Source organism: Heloderma suspectum, chromosome 16 (genome assembly GCF_057233095.1).
Source record: "Heloderma suspectum isolate Gila_16-S chromosome 16, 16-S_ref, whole genome shotgun sequence".
Classification (NCBI taxonomy): domain Eukaryota; kingdom Metazoa; phylum Chordata; class Lepidosauria; order Squamata; family Helodermatidae; genus Heloderma; species Heloderma suspectum.
The window spans coordinates 3,055,456-3,075,993 of NC_139473.1; the positions used below are offsets into that span (position 1 = coordinate 3,055,456).

Here is a 20,538-nt window from a genome sequence, read left to right on the forward strand (position 1 = left end):
TTTTACAAACTAATAAAATAATGTAAAAATAATTTACAAATTTGTCTTTAACAAGTCTGGTAGCCAGATAAACGCCCCCCGCCTCTGAACTGTTAGGCTGGCGACCGGCCTGACACAGAGGGCCAAGTCTCTGCCCCGCACAGCTCGCAATCAAAAATTCAATCAATCAATCAAGTCGAAGTCGCCTGGGGGCGGCCAGGGGGCGCTGCCGTCGCTCAAGGTAGTGGCGCTCTGGGATTTCCCTGCCACCACACTTCCTCATCTCGATGGTTTCCTCCGTCCTACCTGTGCGAAGTCCATGAAGCTTCTCTCTCTCTCTCTCTCTCTCTCTCTCTCTCTCTCTCTCTCTCTCTCTCTCTCTCTCTCTCTCTCTCTCTCTCTCTCTCTCTCTCTCTCTCTCTCTCTCTCTCTCTCTCTCTCTCTCTCTCTCTCTCTCTCCCCCCCCCCCCCGTGACCGGAAGAGGAGAGCGCGCGCGCCGAGGGCTGCGGAAGCGGGAGGAAGGGCGCTCTGGCCCTCCCCGTCTCCATGGCCTAGCGCGCAGCCGGCCTAGGAGGGCTGACGTTGGACAACAAAGATGGCGGCGACGGGGGGCAGCAGCAACTACTGGGAGGGTGAGTGGACGTGGGGAGGGGAGAAGAAGCAGGGAGAGGGTGGCCTGGGCGGGAGGCAGCCTGTCTGAGAGGCGGGCCAAGGCCTGGGAAGGAGGGGGCACCAGAGGACGGCCTAATTGGGAGGGGGGCTCAGCTAAGGTTGCCAAGGAATGGGACTGAGGAGGGGGGATCAAGGGGGTGAAGGTGTCGAGGGCCTCGAGTCTAGGGTAGGGTGGGGGTGGGGGGAGCTGAGGTTTGTGAAGGAGGGGTCTGAGGAAGGGGTGGGGGGCTGGTTCTGTGAGGGGGGCTGATGCTTGGGAAGGGCGGAGGCGGGGGTCTCTTCGGGAAGATAAGGAGGCAGTTCTTCAGCTAGAGCAGACTTCTTCCAAGCAGGAGACTTCCAGGTATGTGGGACTACAGCCCCCATCGTCTCCCAGCTAGTATGGCAAGCAGGAGCATTGCAGAGGTGTGGGACTGCAGCTCCCATTGCCCCCAGCTAGCACAGCAAGCGGGGGCCTTCCAGATGTGTGGAATGGCAACTCCCATCATCCCCGAGCTAGCAGGGCAAATGGAGGCCTTCCAGATGTGTGGGACTGTAACTCCCGATGTCCCCCAGAATGCTTGGCTGTTGGCTATTGGCTATTGGCCATGCTGTTGGGGAAGGATGGGAGTTGTAGTCCAACACATTTGGAAGGCACCAGGAGGATCCATTTAGCAGTCACGATGACTCGATGTTGATAGCAGGTAAGGAGCACAGAGGTGGAAGAATGGGAGTTGAGCGTTGTCAGGGGGTGTTATTTGGGCTGGTAGCAGCTGTAGGAGACAAGGAATTCTGTGCAGGTGCATGAGTTGGGCTGACAGAAGAGGGATGGATGTCCCCCTCTCACATCTCCCAGCCTGCTTGGTTACTATGTTGTCTGAGAAGGAAGGGAAACATAGGAAGCTGCCTTATTCTCAGTCAGTTGGTCCATCTAGGCCAGTATTGTCAACACTGACTGGCAGCAGCGGTTCTCCAGGGTTTCAGGCAGAAGTTTTTCCAGCCCTACCTGGAGATGCCAGGGATTGAACCTGGGACTTTCTGCATGCAAAGCAGGGGCTCTGCCACTGAGCCACGGCCCCTCCGGTCCCACTCCATCCCCATTCTGCCACCGCAGTGGTGAGATTTTTTCTGGGTAGTCTGCTGAGGCAAGAGTCCTGGGTTTCTGTACTGGATGTGGAGGAGGGGGCTTCCTCCCAGCAGGCTTGTACAAAATGTTTTAGCACGCTATTATTTACAAGGCTAGTTTAACTTAAGGGGGCCATAGCACCTAGAAGCAGCATGTGTATAGGGCAGGGGTGCAGAACCTGAAGGCCATACCCCCACTTCCTGGCCTCACTGCCTTTTTCCCAACTGCTGATTGCTTGGTGGTGGTTTCCTGGCTTTTGCACGTCCCCCCGCCCCATTCTAAATGGTTGAAATGCCTCTCTTAAGCCTTAGATACTGGCAGTAAGAGCTTCAAGCTAAAATAAGCTGCTACTTTGGGGTTTGGCCCCTTTTGCCATGCCCCACCAGTGGAATGTGGCCTCCGAGAGCTTCTCTGAAACGGAATTCACCCCTCAGGCTGAAAGTGGTTCAACACCCCTGGTATTGGGGGTATAATATTACAAGCGGAGGGAGAGGGTAAAGGGAGGGTTGTAAAAGGGTGTGGTGAAGGAAAGTCTGTTGACAGCCGTCAGCCACGATAGCTACATGGAATATCTGTGTACAAATAGGCGGTCTCTCTTGGAGTCCCACATGCTTGAGACAAACCATAGGGCGAGCGCTGTCACCTTCATTCTCAGCTTGTTGACTTTCCCGGAAGGTCTGTCAAAGACAGGATGGGACTTTGGTCTGATCCAGGGAAGCTCCTCTGATACTCGGGGGTGGTGGGTGGCATCTTAGCTGGGGGCAGATCCTGCAAAGCGCAGTGCTCGTGGTGTCAGAAGGGTGAGAGTCCAGCCTGTGAGGCTGTTCCCCATGGGGACACCCCCCCTTTCCCAAACCAGCCCCCCACCCCTCCAGATTCTGTTGGCACCTCTGCGAGCCCCTTCTGGATGTGCTGGCTGAGAAGGCTTTGTCTGCTGCTTGTCTTCCCTGAACTACCTGCCTTCCCCATTTGCTGCTTGTCTTCTACCATAGAGCTACCTGCCTTTCCCGTTTCTCAGCTCTGCCACCTAGTGCTAGGGATCGGTGGAACGCTTACCTCTGGGTCCGGGGGCAGTGTCCGCAGGCGGGGGAGGTGATCTGTCGCTCCTCTCCGGAATCCTAGCCGGCCAGCTCCGCTCTGCAGCGATTCTGCGGACCTGCCAGCTGGCTCCAGAACGCCAGCGATACAGCCACCATTGATTGCCGTATCACTGGCTGGGCGGATTGACTGCGGCCGCAAATGGTGTCCACTACGCCATTTGCAGCCGTAAAGATCTCAGTTTAAGCTTTAGCTTAAACTGAGACCTTTACGGCCGCAAATGGTGTAGTGGATGCCATTTGCATCCGCAGTCAATCTGCCCAGCCAGCGATACGGCAATGGTGGCCGTATTGCTGGTGCTCCGGAGCCGGCCAGTGAGGATTCCTCCAGGAGGCGGAGGTAAGTCTTTTGATCCTCCACAGACTCTGGGGGGCCAGATTTTTTTGAATCCGGCCTCACTGGGGTCCGTGGAGGATTTCTCCCCCATCCCTACCTAGCGCCCTTTTAACTGGAGACACCAAGGATTGGACCTGAGGCCTTCTCTGTGCAAAGCCTTCCCTCTGGGCCACAACTTCCATTATTTTTACATAGCGCCATGCAGGAAAGCCCTCTACAAAACATCAAAGCACAGATTTTTCCCGCACTTCAGGCGTTCCACTTTGAAATTCCTGAACTGGAATGCCTCCTTTTTGTTGAATTATACGAGGCAGCCTTCCCCCAACCTTTTGCCCTCCAGGTGTGTTGGACTACAGCTCCCAGCATGCCCCAGCCAGCTCGGGGGGCACCAGGTTGGGCAAGGCCAGCAGAAGGAACGTCCATCTCATTGGCTGGCATGCAGTGTTGAGTGTCTCTTGGAGGGGAGCTTTCAGCTCTGTCCTCTTCATTTTGGAGGAAGGGAAGGAATTGTGCAAAGGCAGTGCAGGTCACTCCCTCTCGTGTGCATCTTTTTCCTTATGCAGATCTGAGGAAACAGGCCCGGCAGCTGGAGAATGAGTTGGACCTCAAGCTGGTCTCCTTCAGCAAGCTATGCACCAGCTACAGCCACAGCAACTCCCGGGACGGAAGGCGCGACAGGCACAGGTACCACCAACTGATGTTGCTGGACTTTTACATTTTGAAATTATTTTGTTTTTAAAAAAAACTCCAGCCATCCTTGATTCGTGTTTAGATTCCTGCATTGGCTGCTGGCTTTTGAGTCTTCACTTTTAATTTTGGAGTCCTGAATGCGACTAGTTTGAAGGGGTTCTTGGAAGCTTTGGCCGTTTTATCCCACAACTTGTGCCTTCTTCCCATCTTTTCTCCTGGCTGCTGCAGGGTTGTCCCAGCTACCTGTCCTGCTGCTTAAAAGCTGTAGCCTGCAACGGGGTTAGCCTGGTGGCACCATTCTTTCCACAAGGGAAAACAACGTATCCCAGCAGTGAAAGAGCCGGGCTAAATAGTGTGGTGGCAACATGCGGAGGGAGCTCTTTACCTCCTGCTGCTTTGAGACTCGGAGAATGCCTATGCACCTCTTTCCTCCAAATGTATGAGCCACAGGGTCAGCGCCAACACCTGGCATATTGGGGCATCTGCCAGCGGCCCCTGACCTAGGCCTCCTTTTTAAATGTGTTTCCGCAGCCTGGCTGGCAAACTCACTACTGGGCTGTGGGGTGCCTTTTGAATGCCCTGGGGCAACACTGCTTGTGTGTGTGGGTATTGTGGGGAATTAAAATGGCGGCTCAACCCAGCCACTTGACGCTGCTCGGAGTGCCACTGCTGTCACCCACGTCAGGTCCCATGAGTGTCAGCCTCCCACAGGTCCAAAACGTCTTTCAAGGCCTCTCCAGGTTCTTCGTTTTACATAGTACGTACCTCACATGTTGGCTTGAGCCTCCTGCAAGTTTTGACTCAAACAAAATGTAGATGGGTTGTTTGGAGAGAGACCCCCATCCGCCATGAGCAGGGCAGCTGAACGGAGGTAAGAATATAGAAAGAGTCATGCTGGATCAGACCAAGGGTCTGTCTAGTCCAGCATTCTGTTCCCACATGGCCAACCAACTGCCCCAGTGTAGGAGGATATGAGTGCAACTGCATCCTCCCGTTCGTGTTCCCCAGTTATTGGTGTGCGTAGGCATACTGCCTCCAATGCTGGAGGTAGCATGAAGCCATCAGAACTGGTAGCTATTGACAGCCCTTTCCTCCATGCGGTAAGGTGGGTCCTCGTAGGGCCACTGGCAAGAGAAGCACAAGAGCCAATCTGTGCATGAAGTGGGGGTGCAGGGGCACTTTCTTTCCATTTTCCAGGTTACCAGTCCTGTCCCAATCCTGTCCCTGTTTCAAGTTTCAAAAGTAGCTTGCGGTCACTTGCCCATCCTCAGAGTTGGGAGGGTGGTCAGAACAGCTCCATTGTGTGTGTGCTGTCTCTAGCCCGGTGTGTTAACGGGGCCTGTTAACGGATGGTGTGTGTCCTCCACAAGATCCTGTGAGAATTAAGCACATTTTCCTGCCACGCCGTAATATTTACAGACAGGTCACTCGTCCCTCCCCCTCTCTTTTGTTCAGCTCTGACACCACCCCTCTCCTGAACGGATCAAGCCAAGACCGGATGTTCGAAACGATGGCAGTAGAAATTGAGCAGCTCTTGGGGAAGGTAAGTGGCGCTTCGGTCGTGTCAACTCCTGCCTCTGTTGACACTCTCGAGGGTTTTAGCAGGAATGGTTGCGACTGTTGATAAAGAGGAGATGGCGCCCTTTGATGTCACAGCCATGCAAAGACCGGCAAAGACATTTAAACTAGCCAGAAAATCGTGGAACACCCCACTCCCCCTGCCACTTTCTCTTAGAACTGTCGAGTTGCTTGCTGTCATTAGTTTTGGTCATCACAAACTAAACCAGAGGAAGCCCCAAAATGTCAGCCCATCTCATCTGCGCAGGAGTTGTGGCACAACAGGCTGTGTAGCAGGAACGAAAAACATCTGTATTCATTTTCTTTCAATCTGCCTTCCCCAACCTGGTGCCCTCCACATAAGCACAGAACAACAACCATCCTGTCCATTGTCTGGGTTTGCTCATAGAATCCTAGACTAGTAGGGTTGGAAGGGGCCTACAAGACCATCAAGACCAACCCCCTGCTCAATGCAGGAGTCCCAGTCAGAGCATCCCCGACAGATGGCTGTCCAGCCTCGTCTTGAATGCCTCCAGCGTGGGGGAGCCCCCCCACTTCCCTAGGTAGTTGGTTCCATTATTGTATTGCTGTAACAATCAGGAGGTTTTTCCTGATGTTCAGCCGGACATGATGTTCAGTGATTTTATTCTGTCTCCAAAGGCAGCCCGACGTGAAGTGCATTACAGTAGTCAAGCAGGGAAGTAACCAGGGCATGAATATCTGATGCCAAGTTCTACCACACTAGATAGGCTTGCTGCTGGTGCCACCGCCCTGAGGTGCTCCTGGCTGCCCATGCGACCTGTGCTTCTGCACTCAACATTAGGTGCAGGCCTGTCCCTGAGCTGCACACTTGGTCCTTCAGGGGAAGGGCAACCTGCTCCAGGCTTTATTCTGAGAAACAGAAACTGAAAGCCCAAAACTTCCAAGAAGCAAGAGCTAGGTAGTGTGGCCATTTGTGGTGAGATTTAATTGTAACTCTTATGTTTTTTAAAACAGAGAAATTTAGTATTTTATGAATGTTTTAAAAAACACACCCATCTGATTTAAATGATGAAATAAGACTTCACTTATAAAATCCATTGATTTTTATCCAACCTGGTTGTTTGAAGGCCCGCACTGTAGGGGTCATGTGTAGTTCATTTGGAAGGGAGTTCACAAACCTGTGGCTGCCAGTGAGAATGTGCCAAATGACCTTACTGGAGGTGGGGGGCATTCAAGTAGCCCCTCTGAAGTTTATTTTAATATGTGGGCAGGATCATACAGGAGAAGGAGGTGCTTCAGGTAAGCTGCCCCGAAACTGACCTTCTCCCACCTTGTGCCCTCCAGATGTGTTGGATTACAACTCCCAGAATCCCCCAACCATTCTGGGAGTTTTAATCCAACACATCTGGAGGGTACCAGGTCAGGGAAGGGCTGTCCCTAAGGTTAGTATCAGCACTTTGTTTCGGGCCTGGAAATGCAGTCACAGTGCAGCTGTTGGAAAATCAGTGTGATCTGTTCCGGCTTCCTGGCCCCCACCTGGATTTTTCCACCAATTGAAGTTTCTGAACCATATTCAAAGGCAGCCCCACATGGAGGGCAGTACAGTAGTCAAGCATGGTTGTAACCAGGGCGTGAGTCTCTGAAGCCAGCTTCCACCTTTCTAGATAGGGTTGCAGCTGGCGCTCCTGGCTGCCCATGTGACCTGCACTTCCGCAGCCAGCAAAGAGTGGAGGGCTGCCCCCAAGCTGCAGACGTGGTCTTTCAGGGGAAGTGCAGTCCCATCCCACACTGGTTTCAGCCCTCTGCCGAGATCAGCCGCGCCTCTGCCTTTTCTAGATTTAGGTTTCAGCTTGTTCACCCCCACCCGTCCCCAAGCCTCCTCCAGATAAGCTGTTCGAGAGTTCCTTATCCTCAAGGGTGGAAAAACGGCTAGAGCGCCCAGAGGTCACCCGCACTTTGGTGACATGGCAGCCTGTGGCGGCCCCCAGCAGCCTCACGTGGATGTCAAAGAACGTGGGGGACGAGACAGACCCCTGAGGCCCCCCCCTAAATGAAAGCCTATGGCATGGAATGCAAGTCCCCCAGCACCACCTTCTAGGACTTGAATATCCAGGAAGGGCTGGAGCCACTGTAGCACTGAGCCCAACCCAAGTATATGCTTTCTGTGTTCACTTTTTAAATGCTGGTGGTTTGGTTGTGTAATTTCACTCTGTCATTCCTTAAAAGCTTTAAATGCTTTTATAATTGTTTCATCCACATCAAAGAAAGCTTCTGCCACAATCAAGTTGTTAGTCTTTGAAGTGCCACAAGGTACTTTGTTGTTTTTATGATCTTTGTATTTGATTGCTTATGAACCACACTGGGCTAGAGAGAGAGAGAGAGAGAGAACGAGAGAACTAGTGAATGGAGCTGCCTCTGCATGGGTTGGAATAGCCGTTTGGTTGATACAGCTGTCAGAGTTAGACAGATTATGCCTACTTTGTCTGAATATGTCCATGACTGCTGGCTTCCCATGGCACTTGCCATGGTGCATCCCTGTAACCCCCTGAGCAAGGGGCCTCGTGGGGGGGGGGGCGGGCTGCCCCACAGCAGGAGTTGGGCAGGTATAACCCTCTGTCCCTTGGCCCTACAAATCCCCCCTGGCTTCAAACAGTGTGGACTCAAAAGCTCTTTCCTGGTTAGGGAAGCCTGCCACCTAGCGGCTGAAGATGTTACCGCAGACTTCAGCCACATGGACACATTTAAATGAATTAAAATCACCTAATGAGTTTTAACAGGAAAATTACCCCCAAGCTGCACACCCCTAAGGCCTGTTTGGTACATGTGCCAAGTTTCAGGTGTCTAGGTTTCACGGTCATGACACAGACAGACACACACACATGCATTCTCTATTATAGATTATGAAGAGTGGTATATAAACCCTTCAAGGAAATAAACCATAAATGTTCTACAACGTATGTGCACAAATTACATTGAATACCAGAGCAACATTGGGCTGAAACAAAGATCAGTGTTGCAGAAGCAAAGAGGGAGGGCAAAACGTTTGGGTCAATATTGCTGCAGAGAGCTTGCCTGTCTAAAAGTATTTTGGGTGCAATTCTATGCATTTTTAGACAGGAAAAAAGTCCTATAACTCCCAGCATTCCCTGGCCAGCTATGGCTGGCTAGGGAATGCTGGAAGTTATAGGACTTTTTTTTCTGACTAAAGACGCTTAGGATTGCGCCCTTAGAGAGTGTTCCAAGCGGACGAGCAACCTTGTGGTTTGCCAAAGCAGCTTCTGTGTGCTTAAAAAAGCGATTCTCTTCCCCAGTGCACCTTTCAGCATTTCTCCACGCTCTTTGCTGCAGCTCACGGGGGTCAATGACAAAATGGCTGAGTACGCCCACAGCGCTGGGGTCCCCTCGCTCAACGCCGCCCTGATGCACACCTTACAGCGGCACCGAGACATCCTGCAGGTAGGAACAGCCCGTGTAGCGCTCTTGACAGCCCGGTTTGTCTTTTCATAGCAACGCAGGAAGCTGCTCTCTGCCCCTTTGTCCACCTCTCCCAGAATTCTCTGCTCCGACTGGTAGCCCTCTCCAAGGCTTTCCCTGATCCTTTTTAAATTGCAGAGGCCAATAATACTGAGTTTGGGACCACTCAGCAATGGTCCTTTTAAAAATAATGTGATGTTGCAGTCCTGTTGGGATGCATGTCAGCCGCTGAAATTTTTGCTAGATGAACATTTTTGCCCATCTAGCCGGGGCTCTGCAGAGCGAGAAGGAAGGGGGCTGGGGAGGCTGGAGGATTTTTTGTAAGCTGGCCTTGCCAATCCCCCCCCCCGCCCACTGAACCACCCCCTTTCCCTCCTCACTGAGGTCTCTTTTACGACCTCAGAGCCGGTGCAGTTCTCTCCTTGCCAGCTGCAAGGGGAAGGGGTCAGGGAGCTCAGACTCCTGGGTCCGAGGTCAGAGCTCTGTCCCCGACCTCGGATCCAGGACACCAGACTATCCTACAGCCCCCACCCCCACCTGATGCTCTCGCCTCGTCATAGGATTGCTCTCCCTGTCTGTTACTGATATGCTTATGGAACATCTGTAGTAAAACGGCCTATGTAGGAGGTGAATACCTAATGAAAGAGTAAAAATACTATTTATACAGCGATTTAAAGGAGCGTGCACAAGTGTATGTTTGTGTGTATGTGTGCATTAGTCAGAAAAAATGAAGGCAACTGTACTTTGTTGGAATTTGATTGAAATTTGAAGAGCTTCAACTTCAAAATTAACTGGAACGTAGGGTGCCAGAATATCTTTCTTAAAATTAGGATCCCATACTTGCTGCACTTGCTGTGTAGGGTTATACATAGTCATAGTCTCACAAATTTTACCAACCCACAGTATGCTGCTGTTATTCTGTCTCACTTCTTGTCTTCCTCTGTATGGCAGAGTCTCCTTCTCAGTCAAATAGGAGGAAATAAACAGATTTTTGCCTGGTGCCGAAAAGAAAACTGTCTTGGAAGGGAGTTCCGGGGGCAGAGTAGTACAACTGAAAAAGCTCTGTCCCCTTAGTTCAGGGGCGCAGAGCAGTGCCTCTGAGGCTGACCTTAATATCTGGGCAGGTTCTTGGAGAAGAAGGTGGTCCTTACAGAATCCTAGTCCCAAGCCAATTAGGGCGTTATTGGTTAAAACCAGTGCTTTGAATTATGCCCAGGAACTGACTGGAAGCCAGTCAGATTTCCAAACTGCTGTTATCTTCTCCGTGCACCCGGTCCCAGTTCTTCAACAGGCTGCTGTCTTTTGCACTAATGGCAACCTCTGAACCATCTTCAAAGGCCCCATGTAAAATGCATTGCTGTGGCCTCGCTGAGATATTAAGAACATAGGAAGATGGATGCGGAATCAGATCACAGCCCGGTCTAATCCAGCGCTCTGTTCCCGCAGTGGCCAATCAGGAGCCCCAATGGGAAGCCCACCCGCAGGACATGAGTGCACTAGTGTTCTCCTGTCTGTATTCCCCAGCAACTGGTGTACACAGACATGCTGTCTCTGATCCTGGAGGTAGCATATGGCCATCAGGACTAGTAGCTACTGATAGCCTTCTTCTCCAGGAATTTGAGAATCCCTTTTAAAGCCATCCAAATTGGTGGCCATCACTACATCTTGTGGTAGCCAATCCCACAAACTATGCACTGTGCAAAGAAGTCCTTCCTTTCCTCTGTCCTAAATCTCCAACGTTGATCTCCATGGGATGACAACTTTGGGTCCTAGTATTATGTGAGAGGGAGAAAAATGTCCCCCTATCCACTCTTTTTCTCACCAGGCATAATTTTGTACATCTCTATCATGTCTCCCCTCACTCGCCTTTTTTTCTATGTTGGGATAACTGTGGCTACAGAGTAGACCCCAGTGGTCTCTGTCTCATGTGTAACGTCAAGGACATCTGCTTGTGGGGGATAATTATGACCCCAGTCCCGTTCATGAATGGGGTGCAATGGGTTAATCGCATCTCCTAAGATAAGAGTAGATCAACTCCTGATTCTGGACTTTATATAATTTTAGTTGTTATATGCTGTTTAATTGTTTGGAGTTTTATTGTTTTACACTGTGTAGACATTGTTTTTACAATGAGCAGTTTAGAAATTATGGGAAACAAAAATAAATAACGAAATAAAAATAAGCACTAAACCAGAGTCACTGATAGTCACACTTCAGTGTGGACCTTGTAAACTTTGCAGCTCGTATATATCGCAGGAGCTCTTAGACAGCCTTTTGAATGAAGGCAATAACATTTTGAGCTTCAGCCCTGCTTAGGCCTATCACCAAGATCTGCAGTTCTCCACTGGGATCTCACAGAGATCTTTTGGTGTGTTTTTTTTATGACAGGACTACACACATGAATTCCATAAAACCAAAACCAACTTCCTGGCTGTGCGGGAAAGAGAGAATCTCATGGGTTCGGTCCGGAAGGATATTGAGTAAGTTGATGCATGGCCTTAAACAAGGGATGTGGAACCTTTTTCAGCCTGCAGGCCAAATTCCGTTTCAGAGGAGCTCTCGGGGGGCGCATTGCAGGGGTGGGGGGGGGCGAAGGCAGAAGTACCAACAGATGTTAGCTTCGAGCTCGTCCTGCCAGTAATTGAGGCTTAGGTGAGGCATTTCAGCCTTTCGCAACTGCACAAAACCTTAGAAAGCATCAAATTAGTGGTCATGGGGAAAGGGGTGGGGCCATCTGGGGGACCCTGAAGGGCCGGATTTGGCCCCCCAGAGGGCTGGGTTTGGCACCTGGGCCTCTGATTCTCCATCCCTCCTTTAGATTCAACCCACAAAGGAAGGAGGCCGTTTTTCGTGGCTCAAAGGCTGATGTTGGTTTAGCTTGGCTTCCCCAAGCTGCTGCTCTCCAGATGTGTTGGATTGCAACTCCCATCATTCCCAGCCAGCATGGCCAATGGGGAGCATGGGGAGTTAGCCTTCACTTACCCATCAGCAGTGGGTGTGAGATCAAAGAACAATATAGAGTTGGAAGTGTAGAAAAAGCGAGTGTATCCACCCTTCCAATCTTCCCGTGTAGCCAACGTACCTCAAAAACGGTTATTTGCAGGGCTAAATAGGATTTCTTCCTCCCAAGCAGTCGTTGCCCCCAGTCTTTGGCCAAAAAGGCTCTGGGCGCAGCTTAGGTACAATCGATTTAAAAACAAGCAAACATGAGACCTCCCTAGCCTGCTAACAGTCTCAAATGAGAGGAGAGCACTCGGCATGACTCAAGCAATATAAGAACCTGGGAGACCTGAGTCTGCTGGTGTGGCCGATCGCAGACATAAGAACATAAGAGCCCTGCTGGATCAGACCAAGGGTCCATCTAGTCCAGCAATCTGTTCACATAGCGGCCAATGAGCTGCCTGTGGAATCCTGCGAATAGGACACAAGTGCAACAGCACCCTCCTGCCCATGTTCTCCAGCAGCTGGAGCACATAGGCTCATGGCCTCTGGTACTGCAGGTAGCACAGAGCCATCAGGACTAGTAGCCATGGATAGCCTCCTCCTCCAGGAATTTGTCCAACCTCCTTTTAAAGCCATCCATATGGGTGGCCTTCACTACATCCTGTGGTAGCGAATTCCATAGTTTAACTGTGTGAAGAAGTATGCCCTTTTATCTGTCCTGAATCTCCCGCCCATCAGTCGGACCCCTCCCTCTGGCCTTCTCCTCTTCCTGTGCTTGGCACCTCCTTTCCTAGGCCCACTGCTTCCCTTCAGACATGCCCACGTGCCCCTCTCTCATCCACGGGACCTGTCCTCGGTCTCCTTGCGCCTTCGCCTGTCCTGCCATAAAGATACCTCCTTTGTCCCACTTCCCCTGCCTGCCAGCCTCCCACACCCATCCGTTCCTCGGTTTCCTGCTCTCAGTCCACTGCCTGCTTTTCTCCCTCCCTTCAGCAACGGACGCACCCAGGCACTGTCTATCCTGCGCTTCCCACAGCCTCCCTGTGACCTCAGCTTGGGTGCCACCCATGTAAAGCTCCTTCTTTATTACTTATTTCTTTCATTTATACCAGGGGTGCCAAAGCTTAGGCCCAGTGGTCAAATCTACCCCTTCTGGGGTTTCCCAGATGGCCACCCTCCCTCTCCCCTGGCCTCGGATAGTTTGGTGGTTTCCCAGCTTTTGTGCAGTTTTTTCCCCCATTCTGGAAGATTGAAATTTTATTTATTATTATTTATTTATTTGCAATGTTTATATACTGCTCCACATCAAAGATTTTGGAGTGGTGAACCAACAAGATAAAAGAATCAAACCCCATAATTAAAACAAAGCATTTTAAAAGAATAGATTCTGAACTTGATAAACTGCAGCTGGTCACTCAGGGAAGGCCTCTCGAAATAACAATGTCTTCAGGAGGCGCCAAAAGCAACACAACGTTGGCACCTGCCTGACCTGACCAAAGCAGGGAGTTCCACTGGAAGGGGGCCACCATGCTGAAGGCTCTTTTCCTGGTGGACTCCAACTGGGCTGTAGGTCCATGTGGCACCAACAGGAGCAAGCTCTCCTATGGTCTCAGTGACTGGGCAGGTTGGTAAGGGATAAGGCGCTCTCTCAGGTATCCTGGTCCCAAGTTGTCCCTGGTCCCAAGCAATGCCTCTCCTAAGGCTTAGTGACTGGCAGGAAGAGCTTTAAGCTAAAATATGCTGGTATTTTTGGCTCCACCTCCCCTTGCCTTCTGCCCTGCCCACCACTGGAATGAGGCCCCCAAGAGCTTCTCCAAGATGGAATTCGGCCCTTGGGCTGAAAGAGGTTCTGCACCCCTGATATACCCTTCCTTTCCCCCAAAACATGGCACTTCAGGTGGCTAACAGTAATTAAAATAAACTTGGTTCAAACAATCATAAAAAAACAAATAGATGAAAAACACAGTTGAAAAACAACGAGGCGGTCAGCTTCTCTGTGGTATAATGGAGTTAACTTCTAAAGGTGAGGCAGATCTCTGCTTTTGATAAGAGACTCTAGAAAAGAGGAAAAAAACAAGGAAAAAAAGAGAATGGAGTGTTTGCTGTTATCAATAAAACATAGATTGACGGAGCATGGAATAGCTTGTCACATTAACAAGAAAAAAATGCGCCTTGGGGCTTCACTCTCCCTTCTTCAAACCTCTGCAGAATCTCCCGAGCTGTCAGCAGACAGAAACTGACTGTGCTGTACTCGAGCCGTGAGTGCGCTTGAGTGTGACTCCCCGGCTGCTTCACTGCAGTGCATCTTTGGGGAATGCATTCCTTCCTTGGGAGCCATTGTAGTTCAGCCTGTTGGCTTCTCCCAGCTGACAATTGCACAATCGCAAAGTCACACTAACAGGCGCTGTGTTTTGAATTTCAGAAGGGTTGAAGGGACCTGCAAGGCTGGCTCTGCCTATAGATTCCAGCTCCCAGCAATTCCAGGAGCTGTTGCCATGGCCAAAGGTCTCCTTGGCCCCCATCATCACCTCTGCGAACAGCAGCCAAGGCCCTGTCAGAGTTATTTCCTTAATCCTCAGCTGGGTGTGAGGCAAGATGCAAGGAAATGGGTGTGAGCAGCTAAGTTATCATTCGAAGGAAGCTGCCATAGCCTTTGCTGTTGCCTGCAGTGGAGAGGAAAGTGGTCCGGCTCCCCTTGCCGGCATTTGGGCTGCATTAATAGAAGCATAGCTTCCAAATCCCAGGAAGTACTAGTTCCCCTCTACTCAGCACTGGTTAGGCCTCATCTGGAGTACTGTGTCCAGTTCTGGGCACCACACTTTAAGAAGGATGCAGACAAACTGGAGAGGGTTCAGAGGAGGGCAACAAAGATGATCAGAGGACTGGAAACAAAGCCCTATGAAGAGAGACTGAAAGAACTGGGCATGTGTAGCCTTGAGAAGAGAAGACTGAGGGGAGATAGGATAGCACTCTTCAAGTACTTGAAAGGTTGTCACAGAGAAGAAGGCCAGGATCTCTTCTTGATCATCCCAGAGTGCAGGACTCGGAATAATGGGCTCAAGTGACAGGAAGCCAGATTCCGGCTGAACATCAGGAAAAACTTCCTGACTGTCAGAGCAATACGACAATGGAACCCATGACCTAGGGAGGTGGTGGGCTCTCCCACACTGGAGGCCTTCAAGACGAGGCTGGACAGCCATCTGTCAGGGATGCTCTGACTTGGATTGCTGCATTGAGCAGGGGGTTGGACTCGATGGCCTTGTAGGCCCCTTCCAACCCTACTATTCTATGATTCTGGAGTGAGCAGCAGATGGCTCTGCCGAAGCTGGTGTAGTTGATTGTACTAGGGTGGAAGGGGTCAAAGAGCTCCATATCTAAGTCCATAATAAGGGGCAGTGGTCATGCCTTCTGGACTTCCTAGTTTGCAGCAGAGGACTTGACACAAGCTACTTCCTTGGAGGTAGGACAGTCAGTGCCTTATTCAGGGCCAAAGGACACAGCCTTGCCATCGTCCTCTGACTCAGAGAACGAGTCCCTGACAAAAGCCCCATCTCCCCAGCCTTGCAGAAGCCTAGGATGGCAAAATTGAGCGAGGGCTGCCAGGAGAGGCATTGCTGACCTGACCCACGTGACAGGTCTTGTCAGCCTACATCAGGGGTGGGCAACTTGTGGCCCTCCCGATGCTTTCGCTTGCAACTCCCATCAACCCTCACCATTAGCTATGCTGGCTCAGGCTGATGGGAGTTGTAGGCCAAAACATCTGGAGGGTGACAAGTTGCTACATAAGGCTTTAGTTGGCTTTAACTCCCTACTGAGACAACATCCTCCTATTGTCCTAGTAGGAGAGTGCCGGCCAGCAGGACCCACTGAGAGCTATCCAAGGTCCTGTTTTCATCTGCCTTCTGCATAAGAGAGCTTCTGCCTTGACTTATCCACCTTGACTGGATTATATCTGGCTAACCTGGCCTTGTGTACTGTGAGCTGACTCCGCTTACTTGATGGGACTTTACCTCCCTTGATTTGACTGCCATCAGACACCCAGATGTAAACCCAGAACTGGACCGTGGTGTTCCATTGGGGAGGGGGCAATTATGCCAGGGGTCAGGCAGGAAGCACCTGGCGAGGGTTGAGTTAAACATTTAGTCTCCTCCCTGCTGTCAGGTTTGCTTTGGGACCCCTGATCCTAAGTCACCCCTGTCAGAGGGACCCGGTGTCTTTCTGTTACCTCGCATTGACCTTTTCTTCAAATCTTCTAGATCGTATAAAAGTGGCTGTGGCGTGAACAACAGGCGGACGGAGCTCTTCCTGAAGGAACACGAACACCTTCGAAAGTAAGCTTTTGTGCCTGGTGCTGGCTTCTTCCTCAGAGGGGATTTTTAGTCACCCACAGCATCGTTACAGTAACCAGTGACACGGGCTTTCCAGAAAGATCTTAACTGCGAGTTTTCTGCTATGCTAAAATCCATGGAGGTTTGGTTTAGCATGTGTGCTTATTTGACTGGCGTTTATAGCAATGAAACTAAAAAAGCATGTTGCGTTAATTTTACATGCTGTTTAAATATTGGGAAAGGGTTATTTTTTCCCTAGTAGGCAAAAGTACTTGAACTGAGATATTTGAGTATGGTAGTTTCGATGTTGTATCGAAGCAAATTCAAAGCTTTACTTGGAAATTATTTTTATTGGGTTCTGAAGAAGAGTGTGACCCAAGAGCACGTGCTTCCCCTTATTCGGATCAAAGGTGGGCAGAAGGTAGATTTGGGCCTACTGGTAGGTTCTCTGTGAGATTTGCAGCATTTTGTCAGGGATTTCTGGCTCCCAGTTGTTGAACAACAGCAATGATGTTATACTGCCTAAATTACACTGCTTACGTGAAGGAAGCTTGGGATAACCAGGAGCGGATTTTTGTGTAGAGGAACTCTTGCACTCCGTTCAGTTCTGAATACAAATTCCTAGACTGAGAATTCTTTAATTCAAAGGATACGTCTTTTGCACCAGGCTCCAGTTAGTGCATCTTGGGGTTCTAGTAAAAATCTAAGTAGATCCTGCAAGCTTGGAAGTCTGCCCACCCAATTTAGATTTGGGGGGGGGGGAATGAAGGCTTTGAAAACTGTTAGTGTACAGTTTGGCTGTGCACCTAAATATATCTACTTCCCAGGTTTAATCACCTGAAAAAGGTTAATTAAAACATAGTCCTGGGAAATGTTCCAGAAAAACGATGCTGAAGTGCGGGCTCAAGGGGGTGCTGTTTCCCCAAGAACTGTGGCTATCCGAGATCTGTTCCTGAACTCTCTTCTGGTGGTCTGTATTCAAGCGTGCGTTTCAAAAAAACCTCTTACAGGAAATTGCAATTTTTTGGTGTTGCTGGTTGAGACAGAATTGATAAAATTCAGAAAAAAATATATTGATAAACCATGTCCGTGGTTTACCACCATTTCCGCTGGGCGCCTTGCTGGCAGTTGGGCACTCAGGAGACATTTGACCTCGCTTGTTGGTTTCCACTCGCTTGGCGTCTCTTGCAGTGAATGCACAGTGGCCACATTTTAATTAAAATGCCACCGATACGTGTGCGGGGAGGCCTCAACATCTTGGACGTGAGTTCTGATTTGAAGCTTGGTGGCTCAGTGTGGATTTATTTATTACTGCATTTTCATCCCACTTTCCAGGCAATTATTTAGCCGGTTCACACCATCACCGTGGATTAAACAAGCTGTGGTGCGTGCCGGGCGCTATATGCCTAATCACTCACCTGGGTGCGGCGTGTCATGTCATCTGAACCCGGGTGACATGGCTTGTTGGAGGGGGAAACAACTGTCAAATAACCCCCAAGCAGCCCATGAATTATTTGAGGGCTGTTTCCCCCTCCAACAAGCCGTGCCACTCGGGTCCAGACGACATAACAAGCCATGCCAGGGCAGGCAGTTAGGCAAATGGCGCTTGGCACACACTGTAGCTTGTATAATCCATGGTGATTGTGCGAATCAGGTCAGTGGCTCACCTCAATTGAAAAAAGAGAGGCAGGTCGTTCTTGTCAGGTTTACAAACTAAAATGACAAGGCACCCAAAGGAAGCGGAGTGGAGGAGACGGTAGTGGAAGGAGGTAAGTTTTTCAGGGCCAGAACAAGGTGGTGAGCTCTACGCAGGCATATTTAAATATTTTTAATTAAAATTTTAAAATACACTTTTGCCAGCCTGATCTTCCCTTGCTGGTGTTCTGGCCTGAATAACGCTCTTGTTCCTGGGGCCACTGGATTGGGGCCAGAGTGTTCTTTCCATTCCTTTCTGGAGTCCTAGGGCAGCAGTCATCTGGAGCCAAATATTCTTTCTAGCCAGGAAGGTGATGCAAATGCCCCGCAATTGCTACTTTTTAAAAAGACAATAGCAGATACTTCCCTTATGTTTAAACGCAAAAAAGACGCAAAGTTACTGGAAAACTGTTGACGCACTAATTCAGCCTTCCCTAACCTGGTGCCCTTCAGGTATCTTGGATTGTAACTCCAAGACATCTGGAGGACACCAGGTTTGGGGAAGAATGCACAAGGTAATATTAGCAGCCCAAAGAACTGGGTGTGATATGTTGACAAGCACTCACCTATTTCAATAGAGTTAACTCTTTTCCATTACGGTCGTTGAGGCACCTTCAGTTTCACTGTCACTGCCTATTTAGTTCCATTTCACAGAGACATACATGAATTTCGGTGACAAGTATGTGTCTTCTCTCACACATGCTTGCTAGGGATTATCACCCGAAAAACATCTATTACAACTTTCAAACATCCAAGGCTGCCTGATATTGTATTTGCAGTTGGCATCCATTCATTGTTAGTAATGAACTTCTAAAATGGAAAATTTTCCACAGAAAATTAAAACACAGGAACATTTTCCACCCCACATCATCGATGGGGAGGGAAGAAGGGGAAAAAATCAGCAGGGCTGGTGAAATGACCCTGCTTCCCCTCTGAACCTTTCTAAAAATCATTTTCATTAAAAAGAAAGCTGAGATTCTCAGAGAGTGGAATCTTGCAGTCAGTATCGTATTTTGCACTCCTGTGGAATCGCAGCAGACACGCAGCCCTGCATATGTGGATGTAGAAGAACTGTGACTCTTACACATCTCGGGCCCAATCCACCAGGAACATCTCCTGCAGAAGTTTCTTTGAGACAAATAAGAAATTACTCTCCTGCAACCCCTGTTCATCACGGTGAGGATTTGCCACCAGATAAATTCCTGGTGGGCTGGGTCTCTCATGAATAATTTGGCAGGTAACCCCTCCCTTTGCAGGTTGCCTCTGTCAGGTAATGCACCCCAAGCCTTCATTTATCTCGAGCCTTTGTAATAAGGCAGTGGGGGACTTTTAATTATTAAAAAAAGAAGACATTTGATTGATTCGCCATAAACCTGATGAGGAAAAAAGGCGACTATTCATCACCTCTTTTCTCATATGGTTTTTGACAGGTAGCTAATTGAGTCAGCTCCCAACGCTTGCACTGCCCTTGCTCAATCCATCTCGTGGGAGACAAACTCTCCTTTCCTTTCAGGGTGATGGAAGATGAGTAGATTGCCTCCCCTTCCACCCCCCCTGGGTTTTGGTGCGTGATGTCGTTAGTCAGTCAGTTTCAGGCCAGATGAGAGGCATCTTTTCCTGCTGGTGTTACGTTCAGCTTAGCAGACTTGTGGTTTCCCCCCACCCCCTTCTGCATATTTTTTTTGTTGCTTTGGAAACCCCCAGCTTTGAGAGAACAAAACGGGAACAGCCAACGAGACGCAGCAGGAAAGGGTGTGTGGAGAGGGGTCATAGAAACAGGTCAGGGCAGCTTAGGGAAACTGGGGCACTAACTTTCTCCTAATTTGTGGGCTGGCCAAGGGGAATGGGGCAATGGAAAGGAAATGGCCTGGTGCAGTCTGCTCCGGAACTCACAGCCATGGGATGCAATCACGGTGGACACTTTGGAGACTTTAAAAGAGAGTTTGGGTAAATCTATACAGGAGGGAGAGGCCCGTCAGCTGCTGTTAGCTCTATAGCCAGATGCGGGGGTGTCAAAACCCTTTCAGCCTGAGGGCCAAATTCCATTTCGGTGAAGCCCTCGGGGGCCACATTCCACTGGTGGGTGGAGCCAAAGGGAGCAGACCCACCAGTTCTAGCATATTTTAGCTTAAAGGCTCTTCCTGCCAGTTGCTAAGCCTTAGGAAAGGCATTTCAGCCTTTTAGAATGGGGGGAAAACTGCGCAAAAGCTAGGAAACTATCCAATGATCAGCATTTGGGGGAGGGGCCTGAGGAAGGGGGTGTGGCCATCTGGGGAACACCGAGGGCCAGATTGGGGCCCCAGGTATGCCCCGGTGGGAGCTCCATAGGCATCTGTTTGGCCACCATGGGAGAATGGACACCAGGACTAGATGGTCATTTGTGATCCCGTAGAGTGGATCAGAATCCATTCCTGTGTTGCTAACAGGGGCGACTGGCAAGTCCAAGGCGATACAGGAGGGGTGGGGATCTGGAAGCCCGCTAAGATGTTGTTGGACTCCAACTCCCATCAGCCCCAGCCAGCATGGCCAGTGGTCATGGGTGGTGGAAGTACTCGTCCAACGGTGTCTCGAAGGTCACCGTTCCCTCCACCCCTGGATTAGATGGCTCCTGTACGGCAGCTAGCGGTCGCTGGGTCAGATCTGGCCCGGCAGTGTGCCATCAGGCTCTTGGGTTGCCA

The 20,538-nt window shown here is 50.1% G+C and overlaps 1 protein-coding gene across 2 annotated transcripts in view; it reads left to right on the forward strand.

Moving 5' to 3' along the window:
• Window positions 1-549: 549 nt before the first annotated feature.
• Window positions 550-20,538, forward strand: part of GOSR1 (golgi SNAP receptor complex member 1) — a 51,804-nt gene continuing 31,815 nt past the window's right edge. For both annotated transcript variants that reach the window (XR_014786177.1, XM_084823174.1), the window contains exons 1-6: window positions 550-612; window positions 3,755-3,875; window positions 5,337-5,424; window positions 8,769-8,876; window positions 11,283-11,374; window positions 16,094-16,168. Coding sequence is in view for 1 of the 2 variants with exons in the window: in XM_084823174.1 (XP_084679300.1) it covers window positions 576-612; window positions 3,755-3,875; window positions 5,337-5,424; window positions 8,769-8,876; window positions 11,283-11,374; window positions 16,094-16,168 (521 nt within the window). In the remaining variant the exon portion in view is untranslated. The remainder of the gene's footprint in view (window positions 613-3,754; window positions 3,876-5,336; window positions 5,425-8,768; window positions 8,877-11,282; window positions 11,375-16,093; window positions 16,169-20,538) is intronic.